Source organism: Thrips palmi, unplaced genomic scaffold, assembly GCF_012932325.1.
Source record: "Thrips palmi isolate BJ-2018 unplaced genomic scaffold, TpBJ-2018v1 HiC_scaffold_19, whole genome shotgun sequence".
NCBI lineage: Eukaryota > Metazoa > Arthropoda > Insecta > Thysanoptera > Thripidae > Thrips > Thrips palmi.
In genome coordinates, this window is record NW_023144628.1 from 8,099,132 (window position 1) to 8,117,197 (window position 18,066).

An 18,066-nucleotide genomic window follows, 5' to 3' on the forward strand; every position below is an offset into this window, starting at 1 on the left:
ACCAGCAGCAGGCACAGCGAGAGCACGGCGACGGCGAGCTTCATGGCGGCGGTGTGGGCGGCAGGCGGAGCAGTGCAGGCGCAGCCAGCGTCGCCTCTCGCGTCTCCTCCGCTATCGGTCGTCTCGCCGATTGCGGCACCCTGCGTTCTGCTAATCACTGACCACCGCACTGCAAAAAAAAACTCCGAAACGCCAAGTACGCCAAGTGGTTCAATTGGTTTGATTGCTGATTGTTGGTCTTTTTGCGGGTCCGCTTCGCCCCCGCTCGTCTCCGCCGTCACAGCGCAGCTGCGTCCGCGCGGCTGCCGCCTGCGGCCAGGAGGGTAGGCAACCCCAGCCACTCCACTGCGCGAAGGCTTGCCTGCCCGGCCGGGCGTTCAGCAGTCGGGCGCGGGGTATCTCCGCCGCACCGCGACGCTCCGCGTGTCGGCGCGGGGTAGCGACGCTGAGAGTGGCGCGGCGCGCGGCAGGGAAGGCCAAGTTTGTTTTATTCCTCGTGCATCGCGTCGGCCGCGCCAAATGAAACAGCGGCAGCTGCGCGTCCTGCTGGCGGGAGAGAACTCGGCCTCTGCATGAGTCGAGTCGTCGAGTCGCCGAGTGTGTCGCGTCGCGTCGCGTGGGGGACGACGCCACGACGTCCAACTTGTTTTCCTCTTCTTTTTTGGCGGAGTGTTTTGACAACGGCGCGCTGGTCCGGCTGAATGGAGCGATGGAGCACCGACCAGGCCGACCGCCGAGTGGCGGTTAGCCGTCAACTCAGTCACCCAGGACGGCGTCCTGACGGCGTCCTGATGGCGTCCTCGCCGAGCTCGCGGCTTTCGGGCTGTCTATCGTCCCATTCCAGCCGCACTACACCGTTATGTCGTTGGCTTTTCGGGATTTGGAACGGGGAGGGGGGGGGACACTGCCGCAGCGCGGGGGCAGCCATGATACTGCGAGTCTCCTGTCCCCGCGGGTCGGGTCGCCGCGACACTCTACGGCTGTGCCGTTCACCGGTTCCTCTCCGCGGCCCGCTTTGGCGCTTCAGAGTCTTTCTGTCTCCCTCGCACTCATGGAGCGTCCCGCATAGGAGCGAGAGAGACAGAGCGGATCAGTCCACTGTGGCTATGGCGCTGACTTTGGCGGCCCGGTTGAATGGCATTTGGCATTTGGAGCGACGAGCCACACACACCGCCGAGAGCGACGGTCTCCACTCGATCGGAGATTTTCGGTTTCCCCGGTCCGGCCGGGGAACTCCTCGGTCCCCGTGTCGTCCGGTGGTGCCCGCATGTCCGACTGCGGGGCGTGGCGGGGCGTGGCGGGTCGGGGCGGGGCGGGGACGCGGCCCCCGACGCGCCGCTCCAGCCCGATGAGTGGGAGGTTCCAGTGTGCCATGTGGCTAGGGTGGCCACTCGGCCGGCCGTCGCTCGCTATCGCGCGCAGGACGCACTTGACACATCCGCCCGTGATAGGGTGGCCACTCGTCCGGCGTGACGGCCAAAGTGCCCTTGCACTGCTCGCACTGCTTCTTGCACCACCCTGGGCGTTATCGTTGCGGCATGAGGCAGCGAGGGCCTCCTCTGTCTCTCTCGCACTCTTGCGGACAGCCCCATGAGTGCGACAGAGACAGCGACGAAACGACTCTTCTGAATGGCTGGGCTGGGCTGGGTCGCGCCGTCGCACCACTGCACTCCAATGGCCGCACGGCCGGTCCGGCTAGGCCACTTGGCGCGGGACTAGGCGTGGCATGGCGAGGCGCGGAGCAGCGTGGCGACACGGGCGTGTTTTTCGATTGGCCATGTCCTTCGCTTGGCCACGCCGCGCCGCCACGCTGCTACGCCCCTGCCCGACTATGCGATCCACGCCACTGTGTAGGGCAATGCGTAAAGGCCTTCGCGGCGCCGCGCGGTGCACATCTGTGGCACTGCCGGGACGGCCGGGACGGCCGGGACGGCGCAGCGCCCACCGCATCCGTCCAGTGCCGCCCAGGCGGAGGGCGCATCGGCGGTCCACGCGGAGGAGGCCTTCGCCGTGGACCTGGTCTTAGACCACCGAAACTAGTTTTCGTCACCCTGTCTCTCTCGCACCTGTACGGGACGCCCCACGAGCGCAAAGAGAGGCAGAGCGACGAGAACGACTGTCCGAATGAGACTCGCAGGTCGACGCGGTAGCAGGAAGCCGCGGCGCTTGCCCCGGTTCGCGCGCGGACTCGCGGAAAAGCCGTAAAAAGTTGCAAAAAAATTGGCAATGCGCTGCCGCGCTGGCCGGCCCTGCCCCAGTAAAGGCGCGGCGTGGCCGAGGCCTGCCCCGCCCGGCGTTGCGTGTCGTTGCAGCTGCCGCCACGCCGCCGTTTCTCGCAGCGCAGCAACGCGCAGCAACGCGCAGCGCCACTAGAAGGACGTTGCGCCGCCTTGCGTCAGGCCGTCGGCCAGCAGGTGGCGGAGCCGCGGAGCATCCCGGGATCGAATGCAGCCACTGCAGCACGACCAGCACACTGATTCAGAGTCGTCTTCGTCGCTCTGTCTCTCTCGAACCTACACGGCACGCCCCATAGGCGCGAGAGAGACAGAGCCAACGGGAAATAACTCCAGCCATGTACACCGAAATTCATCAAACATGAAAAATTCGCTGAAATTCTTTAAAATTAATCGAAATTCGACTAAAATTTGTAGAAATTTGACTGAAATTCATTCAAATTTGACTGAAATTCGTCGAAATTTGACTGAAATTCATCGAAATTTGACTGAAATTTATTGGATGTGGACACCGAAATTCACAGTGATTTCCCCTATTGGACAGAGCGACGAAGACGACTGACGGCATGATTCTGCAGCGTGGCGGCCTGGGCGGCCTGGGCGTCCGGCATCATGGCCAGCATGGGGGCGCGCCGGAGCTGGACGCGTCGGGCGTCGGGCGCGGTCGGCGCGGTGACCTCCTCAAAACGACGCGACAGCACGACAGCTCGACAGCGCCAAGGCTAAAGGCCGCACTACACTAGCAGCAGCAGCAGCAGCAGCATGAACGGCGCCCCGGACGGACTTCCGCCGACAATTGGTATCCTTCCTCTGTTATTCTGAATTTGCCACTACAATCGACTACTCGACAATCGAGCCCCCTCACACTGCGGCTCTGCGGGCGAGCGGATCTCTCGCGGCCACTCCGCCGGCCGCTAGTCGGGCGCTATCGGTAGTTGCGTTACATTGTGTACCGGGCACTGCCGGCCACTGCCGGGCACTGGGGGCGGGGGAGGCAGTGGGTCGCAGTGAGGCGCGCCCCGGCCTGCACCTGCTGCCCTGCAGACTGGGAGTCGTTTTCGTCGCCCTGTCTCTCTCGCACCCATACTGAAGGCCACGAGTGCGCAACAGAGACAGAGCGGCGAAAACGACTCTCGGAATCAGTCTGCTGGCCGTCCGCTGATTGTAACAAAACGAGAAAGGAGAGAAACTGAAATTCATCGAAATTCGACTGAAATTCATTCGATTTTCACCCCGAAATTCACAGTGATTTCCCCTTGGTCTGCACTGTGCTCGTGACTTCTTCCTTACCTTCCAGTCCTGGATGTCCTGCTGATTGACTTGAGGGTGGACGTCTGCTGGGACGTGAAGGAGTCTATGTAGCTTGACCCACCTCAAAGTTGACCTACCTATATATTAATTATAAAAAATATTAATATAAATATTAGAATATAAATATGAGAATATAAATAGGAGTAATATAAATATTACCAAAAAAAGTTGACCCACCCCAGAGTTGACCTACCCTATATTTTTGACTTGACCGACGAAGCGCGACGGCCTCGCGGCAGGGGAAGCGCGACGGCCTCGCGGCAGGGGAAGCGCGACGGCCTCGCGGCAGGGGAAGCGCGACGGCCTCGCAGCAGGAGAACCGCGACAGTGTCGCGGCAGGGGAAGCGCGACAGTGTCGCGGCAGGGGAAGCGCGACAGTGTCGCGGCAGGGGAAGCGCGACAGTGTCGCGGCAGGGGAAGCGCGACAGTGTCGCGGCAGGGGAAGCGCGACAGTGTCGCGGCAGGGGAAGCGCGACGGCCTCGCAGCAGGAGAACCGCGACAGTGTCGCGGCAGGGGAAGCGCGACAGTGTCGCGGCAGGGGAAGCGCGACAGTGTCGCGGCAGGGGAAGCGCGACAGTGTCGCGGCAGGGGAAGCGCGACAGTGTCGCGGCAGGGGAAGCGCGACAGTGTCGCGGCAGGGGAAGCGCGACAGTGTCGCGGCAGGGGAAGCGCGACAGTGTCGCGGCAGGGGAAGCGCGACAGTGTCGCGGCAGGGGAAGCGCGACAGTGTCGCGGCAGGGGAAGCGCGACAGTGTCGCGGCAGGGGAAGCGCGACAGTGTCGCGGCAGGGGAAGCGCGACGGCCTCGCGGCAGGGGAAGCGCGACAGTGTCGCGGCAAAGAAAGCGCGATAGTTTTCGCGGCGGGGGAAGCGCGACAGTGTCGCGGCGGGGGAAGCGCGACGGCCTCGCGGCCAGGGCCGCCGGAAGTACTTTCTAGGGGGGAAGGGGGGGCGAATTTTTTATAAAAAATTTTTGGGTTGCCTATTTGCCTACCGTTTAAGGGGCAACACCAATAGGGTTTTAGACTTCTCTAATAAGTTCCAAATCCAGCAAACAAAGCAAGCTTAAAGCGAAAATTCACACAATTCTAGACTTTAACACAACTTTTGCCATTTTTAGAGTTTAATCACACGCTTTATTGGTGGGCGAAGCGAGCCAAACGGCAAAGTAATGGGGGAAAAATTAAGATAACCTGCGAGCGAAGCGAGCAAGAAGCCAAAAATCAAAGAATTTGCGACATTGCTATATTTTTCTCTCTATTTCGAGCTCAAAATGGCACTTTAGTGTCTGAAAGGGGGGGGGGGGGCGATGCAAAAAAGCGAGGCAGTGCCAGCGTCAAACAGCGACGCTGTGCCAGCCTCACACAGCGAGGCTGTGCCAGCCTCACACAGCGAGGCTGTGCCAGCCTCACACAGCGAGGCTGTGCCAGCGACAAACAGCAAAGCTGAGCCAGCCTCACACAGCGAGGCTGTGCCAGCGTCAAAAAGCGAGGCTGTGCCAGCGTCAAACAGCGAGGCTGTGCCAGCCTCACACAGCGAGGCTGTGACAGCGTCAAACAGCGAGGCTGAGCCAGCGTCAAACAGCGAGGCTGTGCCAGCCTCACACAGCGAGGCTGTGCCAGCCTCACACAGCGAGGCTGTGCCAGCCTCACACAGCGAGGCTGTGCCAGCGTCAAACAGCGAGGCTGTGCCAGCGTCAAACAGCGAGGCTGTGCCAGCGTCAAACAGCGAGGCTGTGCCAGCGTCAAACAGCGAGGCTGTGCCACTGCCAGCCTCGCACAGCGAGGCTGTGCCAGCGTCAAACAGCGAGGCTGTGCCAGCGTCAAACAGCGAAGCTGTGCCAGCCTCACACAGCGAGGCTGTGCCAGCGTCAAACAGCGAGGCTGTGCCAGCGTCAAACAGCGAGGCTGTGCCTGCCTCACACAGCGAGGCTGTGCCAGCCTCACACAGCGAGGCTGTGCCTGCCTCACACAGCGAGGCTGTGCCAGCCTCACACAGCGAGGCTGTGCCAGCGTCAAACAGCGAGGCTGTGCCAGCCTCACACAGCGAGGCTGTGCCAGCGTCAAACAGCGAGGCTGTGCCAGCGTCAAACAGCGAGGCTGTGCCAGCCTCACACAGCGAGGCTGTGCCAGCGTCAAACAGCGAGGCTGTGCCAGCGTCAAACAGGGAGGCTGTGCCAGCGTCAAACAGCGAGGCTGTGCCAGCCTCACACAGCGAGGCTGTGCCAGCGTCAAACAGCAAGGCTGTGCCAGCGTCAAACAGCGAGGCTGTGCCAGCGTCAAACAGCGAGGCTGTGCCAGCCTCACACAGCGAGGCTGAGCCAGCGTCAAACAGCGAGGCTGTGCCAGCGTCAAACAGCGAGGCTGTGCCTGCCTCACACAGCGAGGCTGTGCCAGCCTCACACAGCGAGGCTGTGCCAGCGTCAAACAGCGAGGCTGTGCCAGCGTCAATCAGCGAGGCTGTGCCAGCGTCAAACAGCGAGGCTGTGCCAGCGTCAAACAGCGAGGCTGTGCCAGAGTCAAACAGCGAGGCTGTGCCAGCGTCAAACAGCGAGGCTGTGCCTGCCTCACACAGCGAGGCTGTGCCAGCCTCACACAGCGAGGCTGTGCAGCGTCAAACAGCGAGGCATGCCAGCGTCAAACAGCGAGGCTGTGCCAGCCTCACACAGAGAGCTGTGCCAGCCTCACACAGCGAGGCTGTGCCAGCGTAAAACAGCGAGGCTGTGCCAGCGTCAAACAGCGAGGCTGTGCCAGCGTCAAACAGGGAGGCTGTGCCAGCGTCAACAGCGAGGGCTGTGCCAGCGTAAAACAGCGAGGCTGTGCCAGCCTCACACAGCGAGGCTGTGTCAGCCTCACACAGCGAGGCTGTGCCAGCGTCAAACAGCGAGGCTGTGCCAGCGTCAAACAGCGGGCTGTGCCAGCGTCAAACAACGAGGCTGTGCCAGCGTCAAAATGCGAGGCTGTGCCAGCGTCAAACAACGAGGCTGTGCCAGCCTCAAACAGCGAGGCTGTGCCAGCGTCAAACAACGAGGCTGTGCCAGCGTCAAAATGCGAGGCTGTGCCAGCGTCAAACAACGAGGCTGTGCCAGCCTCAAACAGCGAGGCTGTGCCAGCCTCACACAGAGAGGCGTGCCAGCCTCACACAGCGAGGCTGTGCCAGCGTCAAACAGCGAGCGTGCCAGCGTCAAACAGCGAGGCTGTGCCAGCGTCAAACAGCGAGGCTGTGCCAGCGTCAAACAGGGAGGCTGTACCAGCGTCAAACAGCGAGGCTGTGCCAGCGTCAAACAGCGATGCTGTGCCAGCCTCACACAGCGAGGCTGTGTCAGCCTCACACAGCGAGGCTGTGCCAGCGTCAAACAGCGAGGCTGTGCCAGCGTCAAACAGCGAGGCTGTGCCAGCGTCAAACAGCGAGGCTGTGCGAGCGTCAAACAGCGAGGCTGTGCCAGCCTCACACAGCGAGGCTGTGCCACCGTCAAACAGCGAGGCTGTGCCAGCGTCAAACAGCGAGGCTGTGCCAGCGTCAAACAGCGAGGCTGTGCCAGCCTCACACAGCGAGGCTGTGCCAGCGTCAAACAGCGAGGCTGTGCCAGCGTCAAAAGCGAGGCTGTGCCAGCCTCACACAGCGAGGCTGTGCCAGCGTCAAACAGCGAGCTGTGCCAGCGTCAAACAGCGAGGCTGTGCCAGCGTCACACAGCGAGGCTGTGCCAGCGTCAAACAGCGAGGCTGTGCCAGCGTCAAACAGCGAGGCTGTGCCAGCGTCAAACAGCGAGGCTGTGCCAGCGTCAAACAGCGAGGCTGTGCCAGCGTCAAACAGCGAGGCTGTGCCAGCGTCAAACAGCGAGGCTGTGCCAGCCTCACACAGCGAGGCTGTGCCAGCGTCAAACAGCGAGGCTGTGCCAGCGTCAAACAGCGAGGCTGTGCCAGCGTCAAACAGCGAGGCTGTGCCAGCGTCAAACAACGAGGCTGTGCCAGCCTCACACAGCGAGGCTGTGCCAGCCTCACACAGCGAGGCTGTGTCAGCCTCACACAGCGAGGCTGTGCCAGCGTCAAACAGCGAGGCTGTGCCAGCGTCAAACAGCGAGGCTGTGCCAGCGTCAAACAGCGAGGCTGTGCGAGCGTCAAACAGCGAGGCTGTGCCAGCCTCACACAGCGAGGCTGTGCCACCGTCAAACAGCGAGGCTGTGCCAGCCTCACACAGCGAGGCTGTGCCAGCCTCACACAGCGAGGCTGTGCCAGCGTCAAACAGCGAGGCTGTGCCAGCCTCACACAGCGAGGCTGTGCCAGCGTCAAACAGCGAGGCTGTGCCAGCGTCAAACAGCGAGGCCGGGCCAGTGTCAAACAGCGAGGTTATCTTTTTCTAGATATATACAGATTTATTAGTAGAGGCAATTTTGGTAGAGGCAACGATGCCACCTCTGGTGGTTGCGAGGGGTTGGGTTGAATTGATTTCAAGAAGTTTTGGCGAATACAGGACACTAGAAGTGACAGTTTCAGGCTTTTTCTGAGATTCAATCTTCGCGGGGTTCTAGACGATGTAGCCGTGCCTCAGTGCTGGACGGGCGAAGCTACAATTGGGCCCAGCTTTTCAGTTTTCTCATGTTTTTTTTCTTTTTTGTTTTTAAGAACCATAGGCGGCCAAGTTAGATTGCCTTTCAGCAAGGCATGAACCCGCCGAAAACTTCCCCGCGGCTTCCGCTCCGCTCCGCTTTGCGTTCGCGCATTCGATTGCAGATAAAAGGCAGGTGGGAAACGAAGAGAGAGAGAGAAAGAGAAAGGAGCCTCAGGGGTCGGGGGCGAGACGGGGCGAGAGCGAGATAAAATAAAAGTGCCGGAGGCTGAGCCGGGTCTCTAACATAACACGAGGCAAAGCCGCCTGTGAACAGCCAGGCGCCAGCCGCGCCAGCTCGGTACAGCGGGCGGCCTCGCTCTGTCTCTCTCGCACGCGTGGGGCGTCCCGTAGGGGTGCGAGGGAGACAGAGCGACGAAGCACACCTTTCGGAATGATTCCCAGTAGCCACCTCTGACGCTGCGGGTCCGTGGGGGGCCGTGGGGGCCGCGGAGGCCGTGCGGTGTCGGCGCAGCGGGCAAGAAAAAAAGAAGGGCTTAGACTCAATGGAAGAGACGGGGCGGGGCGGATGAATGGAACAAGGACGAATGAATGAGTCAGAAAGGGGGAGAGAGAGAGAGGGGGGAGGGTAGCGCCGACGCCAGTCTCGCCCGCAGCGTTTGGAACGCGTTCAGGACTATATCTCTTGAGGGAAGGATTCAGCGGGAAGGGGGCGGGGACGGGCAAAAGGCGGTAATAAGGGCTGAAAGTAGGGCCGGGCCGTCGGGGGGTTTGGGGGGGGGGCTCGTTCCCCACTGCGTACAGTGACTAATCGACTCACCGTACACCGCACGGCCCTCGCGCCACATTCATGCTGGGTCGCACTCGTAAAAAAATTCAGGAAAAACAATTTTTTTCAGCTGATTTTTTTTTAATTTTTAATTACCTATATGTTTTTTTTAATGTGTTTGAGTCTTGTTGTGTCATCGCGAAAGAAAGTAGCGCGTGTCCTCCGCCGTGTAGGTGTGCACAGTCATAGAGTCGACCCGTGTAAATAAACGCATCCGCTTGGATGGCTCATCTAGTTTTCGCCCCTCTATCCTCGAAAACGAGGTACTTCCGGCGGCCCCGTTCGAACTGATAACTAGGACCTTGCTATCAAAAGGATAGAGGGATGCGCCATTGCGATAAGTCTGCAGTCGGAGCGGAAGGGGGGAGGAGGGGGGGAGGGGGAAGGGGGGGGGAGTCACGGTAAAGGACAAGGACAGCCAATATCTGTGTACAATCAGTGGCAGGTGGGCATTCGCCCCGCAGTCATATGGCCCTCCGCTCCACCGACCAACCGACAGACTGGGCCTCGAAAGCAGAGTGGATGAGCATTGTGACGGTGGCGGCTGGCGCAGGGTGGGACGACTGATACAGCCAAAAGTCCGGTGGAGGCGGTCGAAATTACGGACGCGTTTTGAGCTCCAGAGTGGCTAAACAGGACTCGAACCGAACGTGTGACCCCACCAATGGATTCCTCTCCGAACGAGGAATCCATAGGTGGGGTCACCACGTCCGGTTCGAGTCCCAAGCCACTCTGGAGCTCCAAACGCGCCCGGGGTTTAGACCGCCTCCACCGGTCTCCTGGCCCTCTATGGTGCGGGGCAGACACACTGTGAAAAATGTCGTGCTTTAGTACTTCAGCACGACTTTTTAAAAGAGTCAACCCTGTACACTTGAGTTTGCAGAGCGAGTGGGACTTCCGGAGTTGGTGATGTACGGACGCGCGGGATAAATTATTGACCATTTCCGTACTTCTTCTGTACTCTCTTCCACCGGCGGTGAAGAGTGCCGGGGGGGGGGGGGGGGGACGTAGTGCAGCACGAGGATCGCGAGGATGGAGTGGAGTGTCTTTCTCGACGCGCAGGTTCGGAGCTCGGGGGAGTTTGGCGGATCCAGGGCGAGAGGGGGGGGGGGGGGGGAAGGGTCGGGCGAACTGAATACTGCACGGCAGGCCGGGGCAGGCCGAGGCACACTTGGCCCGGGCGGCGTGTTTGTCTACCGCTTACAGTGCCGTTGTTTTAGTAAGCAAAGAGGCAGAGACAGACGGACGAAGTTGGGGGGGGGGGGAGTTTGCCAACGGGGCGGGGCGTAGCGGAGAGGTCCGCCCGCCATCTCCAACTGTCCTGCGAACCCGTCGCTCTGATTGGCTCGCTAACAGTTCCAGGATTGTCGACAGCTGGAGCGCCTCCGAGCGCGTGGCTGGAGCGCGTAGCTGGAGTGCCTTCCGGATTAATAATGCAGCGTCTTGTCGTCCTTGTCCCTCCAGGACGGCCGAGCCCGGCGCGCTAGACGCCTAGCGGCTGCGAATGGTATTCGAACCGCCGTCCTCCGGCTGCAACGGCGCGCTCGGATGCACCACGCCACGGGTCGCGGGCGCAGATGGTGACGGCGGGAGCGCCCACCCACCCTGCCGGCGCCAAGGCCGCCAAGGCCGCCAAGGCCGCGGGCCAGGGCGGCTGGTCCTGCTGCAGCGTCACCAAGGTGAGTGGCGGCCGGCCGGGGCCGCCGTGTGGGTTCTACAGCCGAGTAACCGTTCCTCCTCGTCCGCAGCTCCAAGCGCGCAGGATGTGGCTCTTGATGTGCGCGGCCGCGCTCCTGGTGCTGGCCCAGTACCACGTGTCGTCGTCGTGGCTCGCCGGCGTCCCCGCGGGCGGGGCGGTGTCGGCGCCCGTCGCGGCCGTCGGCGGCGGCGCGGCGGGCCGGGGGCTGGCCGCCGTGGACGCGAGCAATGAGCTGCAGCGCGCCGTCACCGCGGCGCCGACGCAGGCCTCCGCCACCACCACCGTCACGCTGGACGCCTTGGAGGAGGCCGTGCGCAACTCGGTGGAGCGGCTGGCGCTCAACAACATGATGGCCGCGGGCGTGGGGGCGCGCCTGCTCAGGGAGGTGGCCAACCAGCTGCAGCTGCCCACCGCGCCCAGCCAGGACATCCAGGTGAGTGGGGGAGGGGGAGTTCCACCCCGCGCTGCGTTGCTGCGGCCTGCAAGCCGTCGGTCTAAAAACAACAACGCGGCCGCATAAATCATGCCGTTGTTCGGCGAGACCGCGAGACTCGGGGCAGGCGCTCCTCCTGATTTTACCGCGGCAATAAATCCACGCCAGTCAATCCGGCATCCGGCAGAGCCCGGCATGCTCGCCACGGCCCCGGCACGGCCGGCCTTTGAACGCGCGGGGCGACGCGCACCCTTCGGCCTTTGAACGCTGCCGGGCTGCCCGCCAAACTTTGAGCCCCACGATGCTCCGCGACCGACGCCACCGCGTCGGGGTAGTCTTGGTGGCGCCGCTGGTGTGGCTGGTGTCAACGTGCCGCAACAAACTAGCAAGTGACTCCGGCCAAGTTGCGGCCGCCTCGCCCCGCCCCGCCCCGCCCCGCCGCGTCTTCTCGTGACTTGTGGTACTGCGGGACCCTGGTGGGACCGCGGTGGGCCATGGACCATGGTGGGTCGGCCACCGCGCTCCCACTGGGGCTGGCGGGCCGGGCCGGGCCGCCATGAGGCTTCGCTATCAACTGCCGGAAGAGCAAGAACACGCGCGGCGCGCGGCGGGGAGGCGGTGCTGCAGACTGATTCCGAGAGTCGTTTTCGTCGCGCTGTCTCTCTCGCACCGCCAGGGGACTCTGGAGCTCAAAACGCGTCTAGAGTTTTGGCCGCCTCCACTGGTCATCTGGCCCACTGTGGACAGTCAACCCACTCTCCGTTTCCGACTTCCAGTTCCAGTGCGACTGCCCCGTGTGGGACCCCACCTTCCTGCCGGGCCGCGCGCTGCCCTGGCCCGGCGTGGCCACGCTCTACGTCGTGACGCCCACCTACCGCCGGCCCGAGCAGGAGGCCGAGCTCACCAGGATGGCGCAGACGCTGCTGCTCGTGCGAAACGTGCGCTGGATCGTCATCGAGGACGCCAAGGCCCCCTCCAAGCCCGTGGCCAAGCTGCTGCAGCGCTTCGGCCTCCCCTACGAGCACCTCACCGGTGAGTCTGTCTGTCTGTCTGTCTGTCTGTCTGTCTGTCTGTCTGTCTGTCTGTCTGTCTGTCTCGCCCGCACTGCAGGGTAGCGGCACCTAGGAGAGGGTAAATAAATAGCCGAGGCCGCCGTGGCTAGCACACTGCCAGCACAATGACAGGGCGAGGCGGAGCGAGGCCTGGAAACCGGCGCACCTGTTGGGGGACCGATTTATCCACTGCTCGGACTTTCCTGTCATAAAACCCGAGCAGCGCAGGCCGGGCGGCGCGCAGACCTGTGCCCGGCACGACCTGCCCAGGCCGGCCGGAAGGGGGTCAGATTCGCCCAGCGCCTGTTAGCACCGAGGGTCCCGGCCGAGTCCTTGATAGGCACTCGGCCGACGAACGCATCGACCCGACCGGCAAAAATCATGGAGTGAACCCAAAGCCACCGCGGCCGCCCCCTCGCCGCGTGACGTCACGCGAGCGTTGCCGTGCGATGCACGCAGGCCGCGTGTCCCTCCTCCATCGCGGCGTGCAGCGTGGCGTGGCGTGGCGTGGCGGGGCACCAGCCGACAGCGTTATCGCCTGGGACACATCGGCCCACCCCGCCCCACCCCGCCCCACCCCGCCCCACCCCGCCCCACCCCGCCCCACCCCGCCCCGCCACGGTCGTACTCGAGGTACCCACCGGCGGGGCCGCCGTGCCGCCGTGCCCCCTGCGGGGCCCTGAACATCGCGTGCCGCGGGGCTGTTGCCGAGGAAGCCGGCCGCGCGGGCGGGCCGGGTCGGGCCGGGTCGGGCCGGGTGGTGGGAATGCGTTAGTGGCGGTCGGGTTTGGCGGACGGGCAGGGGCAGGGGGTGGAGAAAGGGGTTGGAGCCAGGAGAAAGGCATGAGGCTTTAATCTCAGCGAGGTGCGCGTCGCGGGGACGCCGCTGGGGACGCTCGCCGTCGCCTCGCTCTCGTGTTGCTGCAGACTGATTCCGAGCGCCGCTTTCGTCGCTCTGTCTCTCTCTACCCCATGAGTGCGAGAGAGGTGGATGCCCCGACAGCAGCACTCAGCATCAACCTGCTGTGACACTTCATCGACAGCCGTCGTTGTCCGCGAAAAGCCGTCGTCACAGGGTCACGTGGCCGCCACGTGGCCTCGCCAACGGCGGCTGTCTGCGTCTGACAACGACGCTAACAATAGACGAGGAAGAACCGCGAGCCGCACACGGAGGATGAGCCCGGAGCTGTGCAGCGCACGACAGCGCTTGGGTTGCCTACCCTCACGGCGCTCTGCAGGCGCGACCTAGGCAACCCGACTGCTACACCGCACGGCGGCGTTCGGGTTGCCTACCCCCACGGCGCTCTGGAGCCCACCAAGGACGAGCGGACGAGCCGCATCGACGCCGCCGTCCTCGCGTCCCCAGCGTCAGTCACCTCGAATCGACGAAACAATCATCTTTAATTGCTGCCCGCCATTGTGACTCGGAATGGCCTGGCCCTTAGTGTGTGTGTGTGTGTGTGTGTGTGTGTGTGTGTGTGTGTGTGTGTGTGTGTGTGTGTGTGTGTGTTGTGTCTATGTCACACCTCCCGCGGGAGCAAAACGCGGAGGCTTTGCAACACACCGCGTGACTCGGCACAAAAAAAACGTCTACCCGCGTCACCAAACGACCGCCATAACGGGTGCCCCATACAGTGTCGTCGACAGCGGCGAAAACTCCCACGACGCGCCCCAGCTGAAAGGATCGCACCAATGGATTCCTCGTTCCGTTGGTGGGGTCACACGTTCGGTTCGAGGCCCGTTTAGCGACTCTGGAGCTCAAGACGCGTCTCGAGTTTTTGCCGCCTGCACCGGTCTTCTGGCCCACTGTGTATCGCCATCCTCAACCTGTCTGCCTCCGAGGCAATACCTGGGGCTTTTGCTCGACTTTGACGCCTTGTTTTGTTTCTGTGCCGCAGCGGCCATGCCGGAGCAGTACCGCAAGAAGAAGGGCCCCAAGCCCAAGGGCGTGGCGCAGAGGAACCGGGGGCTGCAGTGGCTGCGCGCCAACGCCAGGGAGGGCGTCTTCTACTTCGCCGACGACGACAACACGTACGACGTGTCCATCTTCGAGGAGGTGAGTGCCGTGCTGCTGCTGCAGCCAGAAGCGCCAGGAGACCAGATTGTTCTGAAGACTGGAGGGTGAGGAATATGACGCGAGAAATCTCACCGCCATTTAGTAGCAAGATTTTTACCTCATTTTGGACATGATTTGTTCTGCCATCCTATATATAACGAGGGCAAACTTTCTGATTCTCACCGCTCTGGAGTTGAGCATTTTTTTTTCTCACCCCCAGCCCCAGGGTGGCTCCATTTCTCACCTCTGAGTTTTCAGAGTGCAGATCGAGGCGAACACACTCACTTCTTTGTTGTGCGCTGCGGCGCTGCGGCGCAGCGGCGCCCTGTTTGGCCGCGGCTTAAGGATTAGTGGCCTGACGTCCTGACGTAAAGGCGTCGGCGGAACGCGGTGGAAGCACTCCACTGGCAGCGTGCCGCGCAGCGTGTCCTTAGCCACCTTGACAACGCGGTGCTTCTGTTTCAGCGCGACGTTGTCTCACTACGTCACGTTCGCGCATAACCGGCATGGCGCGCTATCATTTTACTTTGGCAATTGGCGTTACGTTATTTCTGTGTCTCGCAAACAGCTTGAGATATGACAGCTATGCGCGAGGACGACCGCACCGAAAATTGAAGTGGGGCCGAAACACAGTGGGCCAGAAGACCGGTGGAGGCGGTCAAAATTCCGGACGCGTTTTGAGCTCCAGGGTCGCTAAAAAGGACTCGAACCGAACGTGTGACCCCACCAATGGATTCCTCGTTCGGAGAGCAATCCATTGGTGGGGTCACACGTCCGGTTCGAATCCCTTAGCGACCCTGGAGCTCAAAACGTGTCTAGAATTTTTGCCGCCTCCACCGATCAACTGGCCCACTGTGCAAAATTTTCCCGTGACATGTTGGTAACCTCCAATGTCGCCGTCTGACTGCAGATCCGCACCACCAAGAGGGTCTCCATGTGGCCCGTGGGGCTGTGCACCAAGGCCGGGCTGTCGACTCCGGTCGTGTCCACGGCCACGGGGGCCTTCGTGGGCTTCCACGACGGCTGGATCGGCGGCCGCAAGTTCCCCGTCGACATGGCGGGCTTCGCCGTCAGCGTGCAGTTCCTGCACCAGGTGAGCGGGAGCCGCACCCAGGACGCCGAGGTGGCGGCTGATATTAAAGTTTTCATTTCGCCGGCCTGTGTTGTGGGGCTGGCCGAGGTTAAGTAGGCCTCGGCCTCGGCCGGGGGGCGCTGCGCAGGGCAGGGCATGGCGTGGCAGAGGGCTGGCCGGCCGGGTCTGGAAGGGGCGGTCGGGGCGAGCCCGCTCGGGGCACAGCGGACGTGGGCCCCGCAGGGGGTGCAGGGCAGCGCGGGGCAGTGCGGGGCTGCCCAGATATTTCCTGTCTGCATGCAAATGGGACCCCGTCCGCCGCCGGCCGCGCCGCCTAACAACCCTGCAGCTCCCCCCCCCCTTCCTCCTCCCTCAAGTTGTGAAAAATGGAGTGGAGGCATCAGACGGAGCCGTTCCGAATAATTCCGTCATCAATTCTTGCTCGTGTAAAATCTGTAAGCGGGAGGGCGTGGCGTGGCGCGGCGTCTGACCCCAAACCCCAAGGCTTGCCCCAAGGAGCAGGGACCCGGCCGGAGACGCCGCCGAGGTTGGGAACAGCTCCACTCGATCCACTCTTTCTCAGACTGCATAAACGGGTAGATTACCGAAAACCCGCCGCCGCCGGGAGCGTGCGAGACTGCGTACAAAACACGCGCGGTGTGTTGCGCCGCTGCGCCGCTGGTTCCCAATTCTTCCGCTTTGGCGGCGCTGGCGTCGGCCTGCTCTGCCGTCGGCCGCCCCATTCATCACAAAACGGCAGCAGACTCCGAGAGTCGTTCTCGTCGCTCCGTCTGAACGGAGCGCCGCGTGAGTGCGAGAGAGACAGAGCGACGAAAACGACCCTCGGAATCCGTCTGCAGGCTGGGGCGAAAGGGGCGGAAGGGAGCAGAGGGGCCAAAAGAGAAATGGCTCGTGCAATCTCGTTTCGGCAGTGCGTAGTCCGTAGTCCCAATCACCGAGTCACGATGCAACAGAATGGAAGCGGAAGCCGAAGCGGAAGCAAAGCCGATGCCGCGCTCCCCTTCGACCGGCCGGGCAGGGCCTTCCAGTGCCGTGGCAGCCCGAACCAGTATTAATGGCCAGGCCGGCCAGGCACAGTAACTGGAAGGGGGTGGGGTAGTTTTTCTCGGTTCCCAGTGGCGCGCCATGGCGGACCGCTCTTGAATTCTCATTAGACTCGGACTTGGGAGTTTCTCGCTGGCGATGGCACCACCAACACCACTTTGCACCCCCTTCTGGCCCACCCCCTCGGCCTCGGCATTGTGCATAGACGTGTGGGGGTCACATTCATTTCATCGCCCGGCCCGTTTTGAATTCTCCGTCCTCGCTCCGTCCCCCCTGCAGTGTATTCCACGAACAGCCCGGTTGTCCATTCGCCGCCCAGTCGCCTGCACACCTGCAACCGTCCGCACTGAAGGAACACCGCAAGGAACACTCTCCCGTTTTTCTTCCCTTTTCATTTCATTGTTGTTTCCTTCCAGCGGCCGAAAGCCCAGATGCCGTACTCGCCCGGCTTCGAGGAGGACGGCTTCCTGCGCAGCCTGGCGCCCTTCGAGCCCAAGGAGATCGAACTGAAGGCCGACAACTGTACCAAGGTGGGCGGCAAAACGCGCACAGTCGCGCAAAACGTCTCCCAAACTTGTGATCTGACGCATCACTTTTCCGTTCCTGCAGGTTCTCGTGTGGCACACGCAGACCAAGGCGAACGCTCCCTCGCCGCCCCTGGACATGGCCAAGTACAACCAGACCAACCTCGCTGTCCTCAAGACCATCATTGTGTGACCTGCAGCCATCATCGCCTGCGGCTGCTCCATTCGACCACATTCGAGTGATATTTTTTAAAAGACAGTAGACACAGGGTCATCCTTATTACTGCAAGAGAAAGAGAGAGAAGAAGATGAACGAAGAGCGGTGCTTATGTTCCATCGTCTTGGACTACTAGCCGGGTTCTGGTGTGGACGCAGACAAATGCGAAATGAAAACCACCAATCGTCCCTCTGGCACTTAAATCGACGAATGACAGCTGACGTCATCCTGGTGTCCTGTCGTGATGGTGTAGGCAATCCGTTTGGGTTTGCACCAAAAGAATGAGCTCCGCTCGCCCACCGCTGTTGCGAAACTTGTGCCACGTGCTGGAACCAGCTTCTGAGTCGGTTTCCGAAGTTTCCGCGAATCTTTCAATTCTGTGGTTTTACTACGAACAATTAGAGACAATTTTATTATTATGGTGTCTTGTGAAGTTCGAGCACTCCTAAGCACTGTGTCTGTGTGAAACGCAAGAACTGGAGTTCTCCTGGCTGCGTCAAGAACGATTCAATTTGATGAGCGTCGCTTGTCACAACGCATATTTTAACGAAATGAAAAAGCAAAATCGTCGTTAAAGGCGCCTGCGTATGTGCTGTTATGTACCAAACCTCCAATTATAGCGCACATAACCACCATAGACTAAGTTTTTCTAGTACTTAAATCAGTCACCTTTCTGTTTAACTTATCCGAAAGGGGTACACCGACGTGCACAACCGATCATGTGATTTTACGTAGTTTTATAAACTCTGTTGCAACAAGCTTATTTAAAGAAAGCTTTCTCTGTGATGCTAGTAATATAACATCCTATGTACTGTAATCTTCTTGCTCAGCGTTCCCTTTTCTTTACCTCTGTAAGAAATATTCACTATTTTGTTGACAAAGCGCGTTTTGCGCCAGTGTTGTAAATAATGATGTTCGTGAAAAATGAATTGCGAAAAATGTCTTCATAGCTCGCATGATGTCACCTGAAATTTCGTTTAGGCTGTGTCTCACCAGGTTTCACACCTC

At 61.4% G+C, this 18,066-nt stretch overlaps 1 protein-coding gene across 1 annotated transcript; it reads left to right on the forward strand.

The window, feature by feature from the left end:
* The first annotated feature begins 10,866 nt into the window (after positions 1–10,866).
* Positions 10,867–17,449, forward strand: LOC117646161 (galactosylgalactosylxylosylprotein 3-beta-glucuronosyltransferase P). The gene is made up of 6 exons (XM_034386930.1): positions 10,867–11,072; positions 11,849–12,104; positions 14,023–14,180; positions 15,091–15,273; positions 16,734–16,847; positions 16,927–17,449. Exons 1-6 carry the CDS (start codon positions 10,986–10,988, stop codon positions 17,032–17,034), a joined length of 906 nt encoding a protein of 301 aa, XP_034242821.1. The 5' UTR covers positions 10,867–10,985; the 3' UTR covers positions 17,035–17,449.
* The last annotated feature ends 617 nt before the right edge of the window (positions 17,450–18,066 follow it).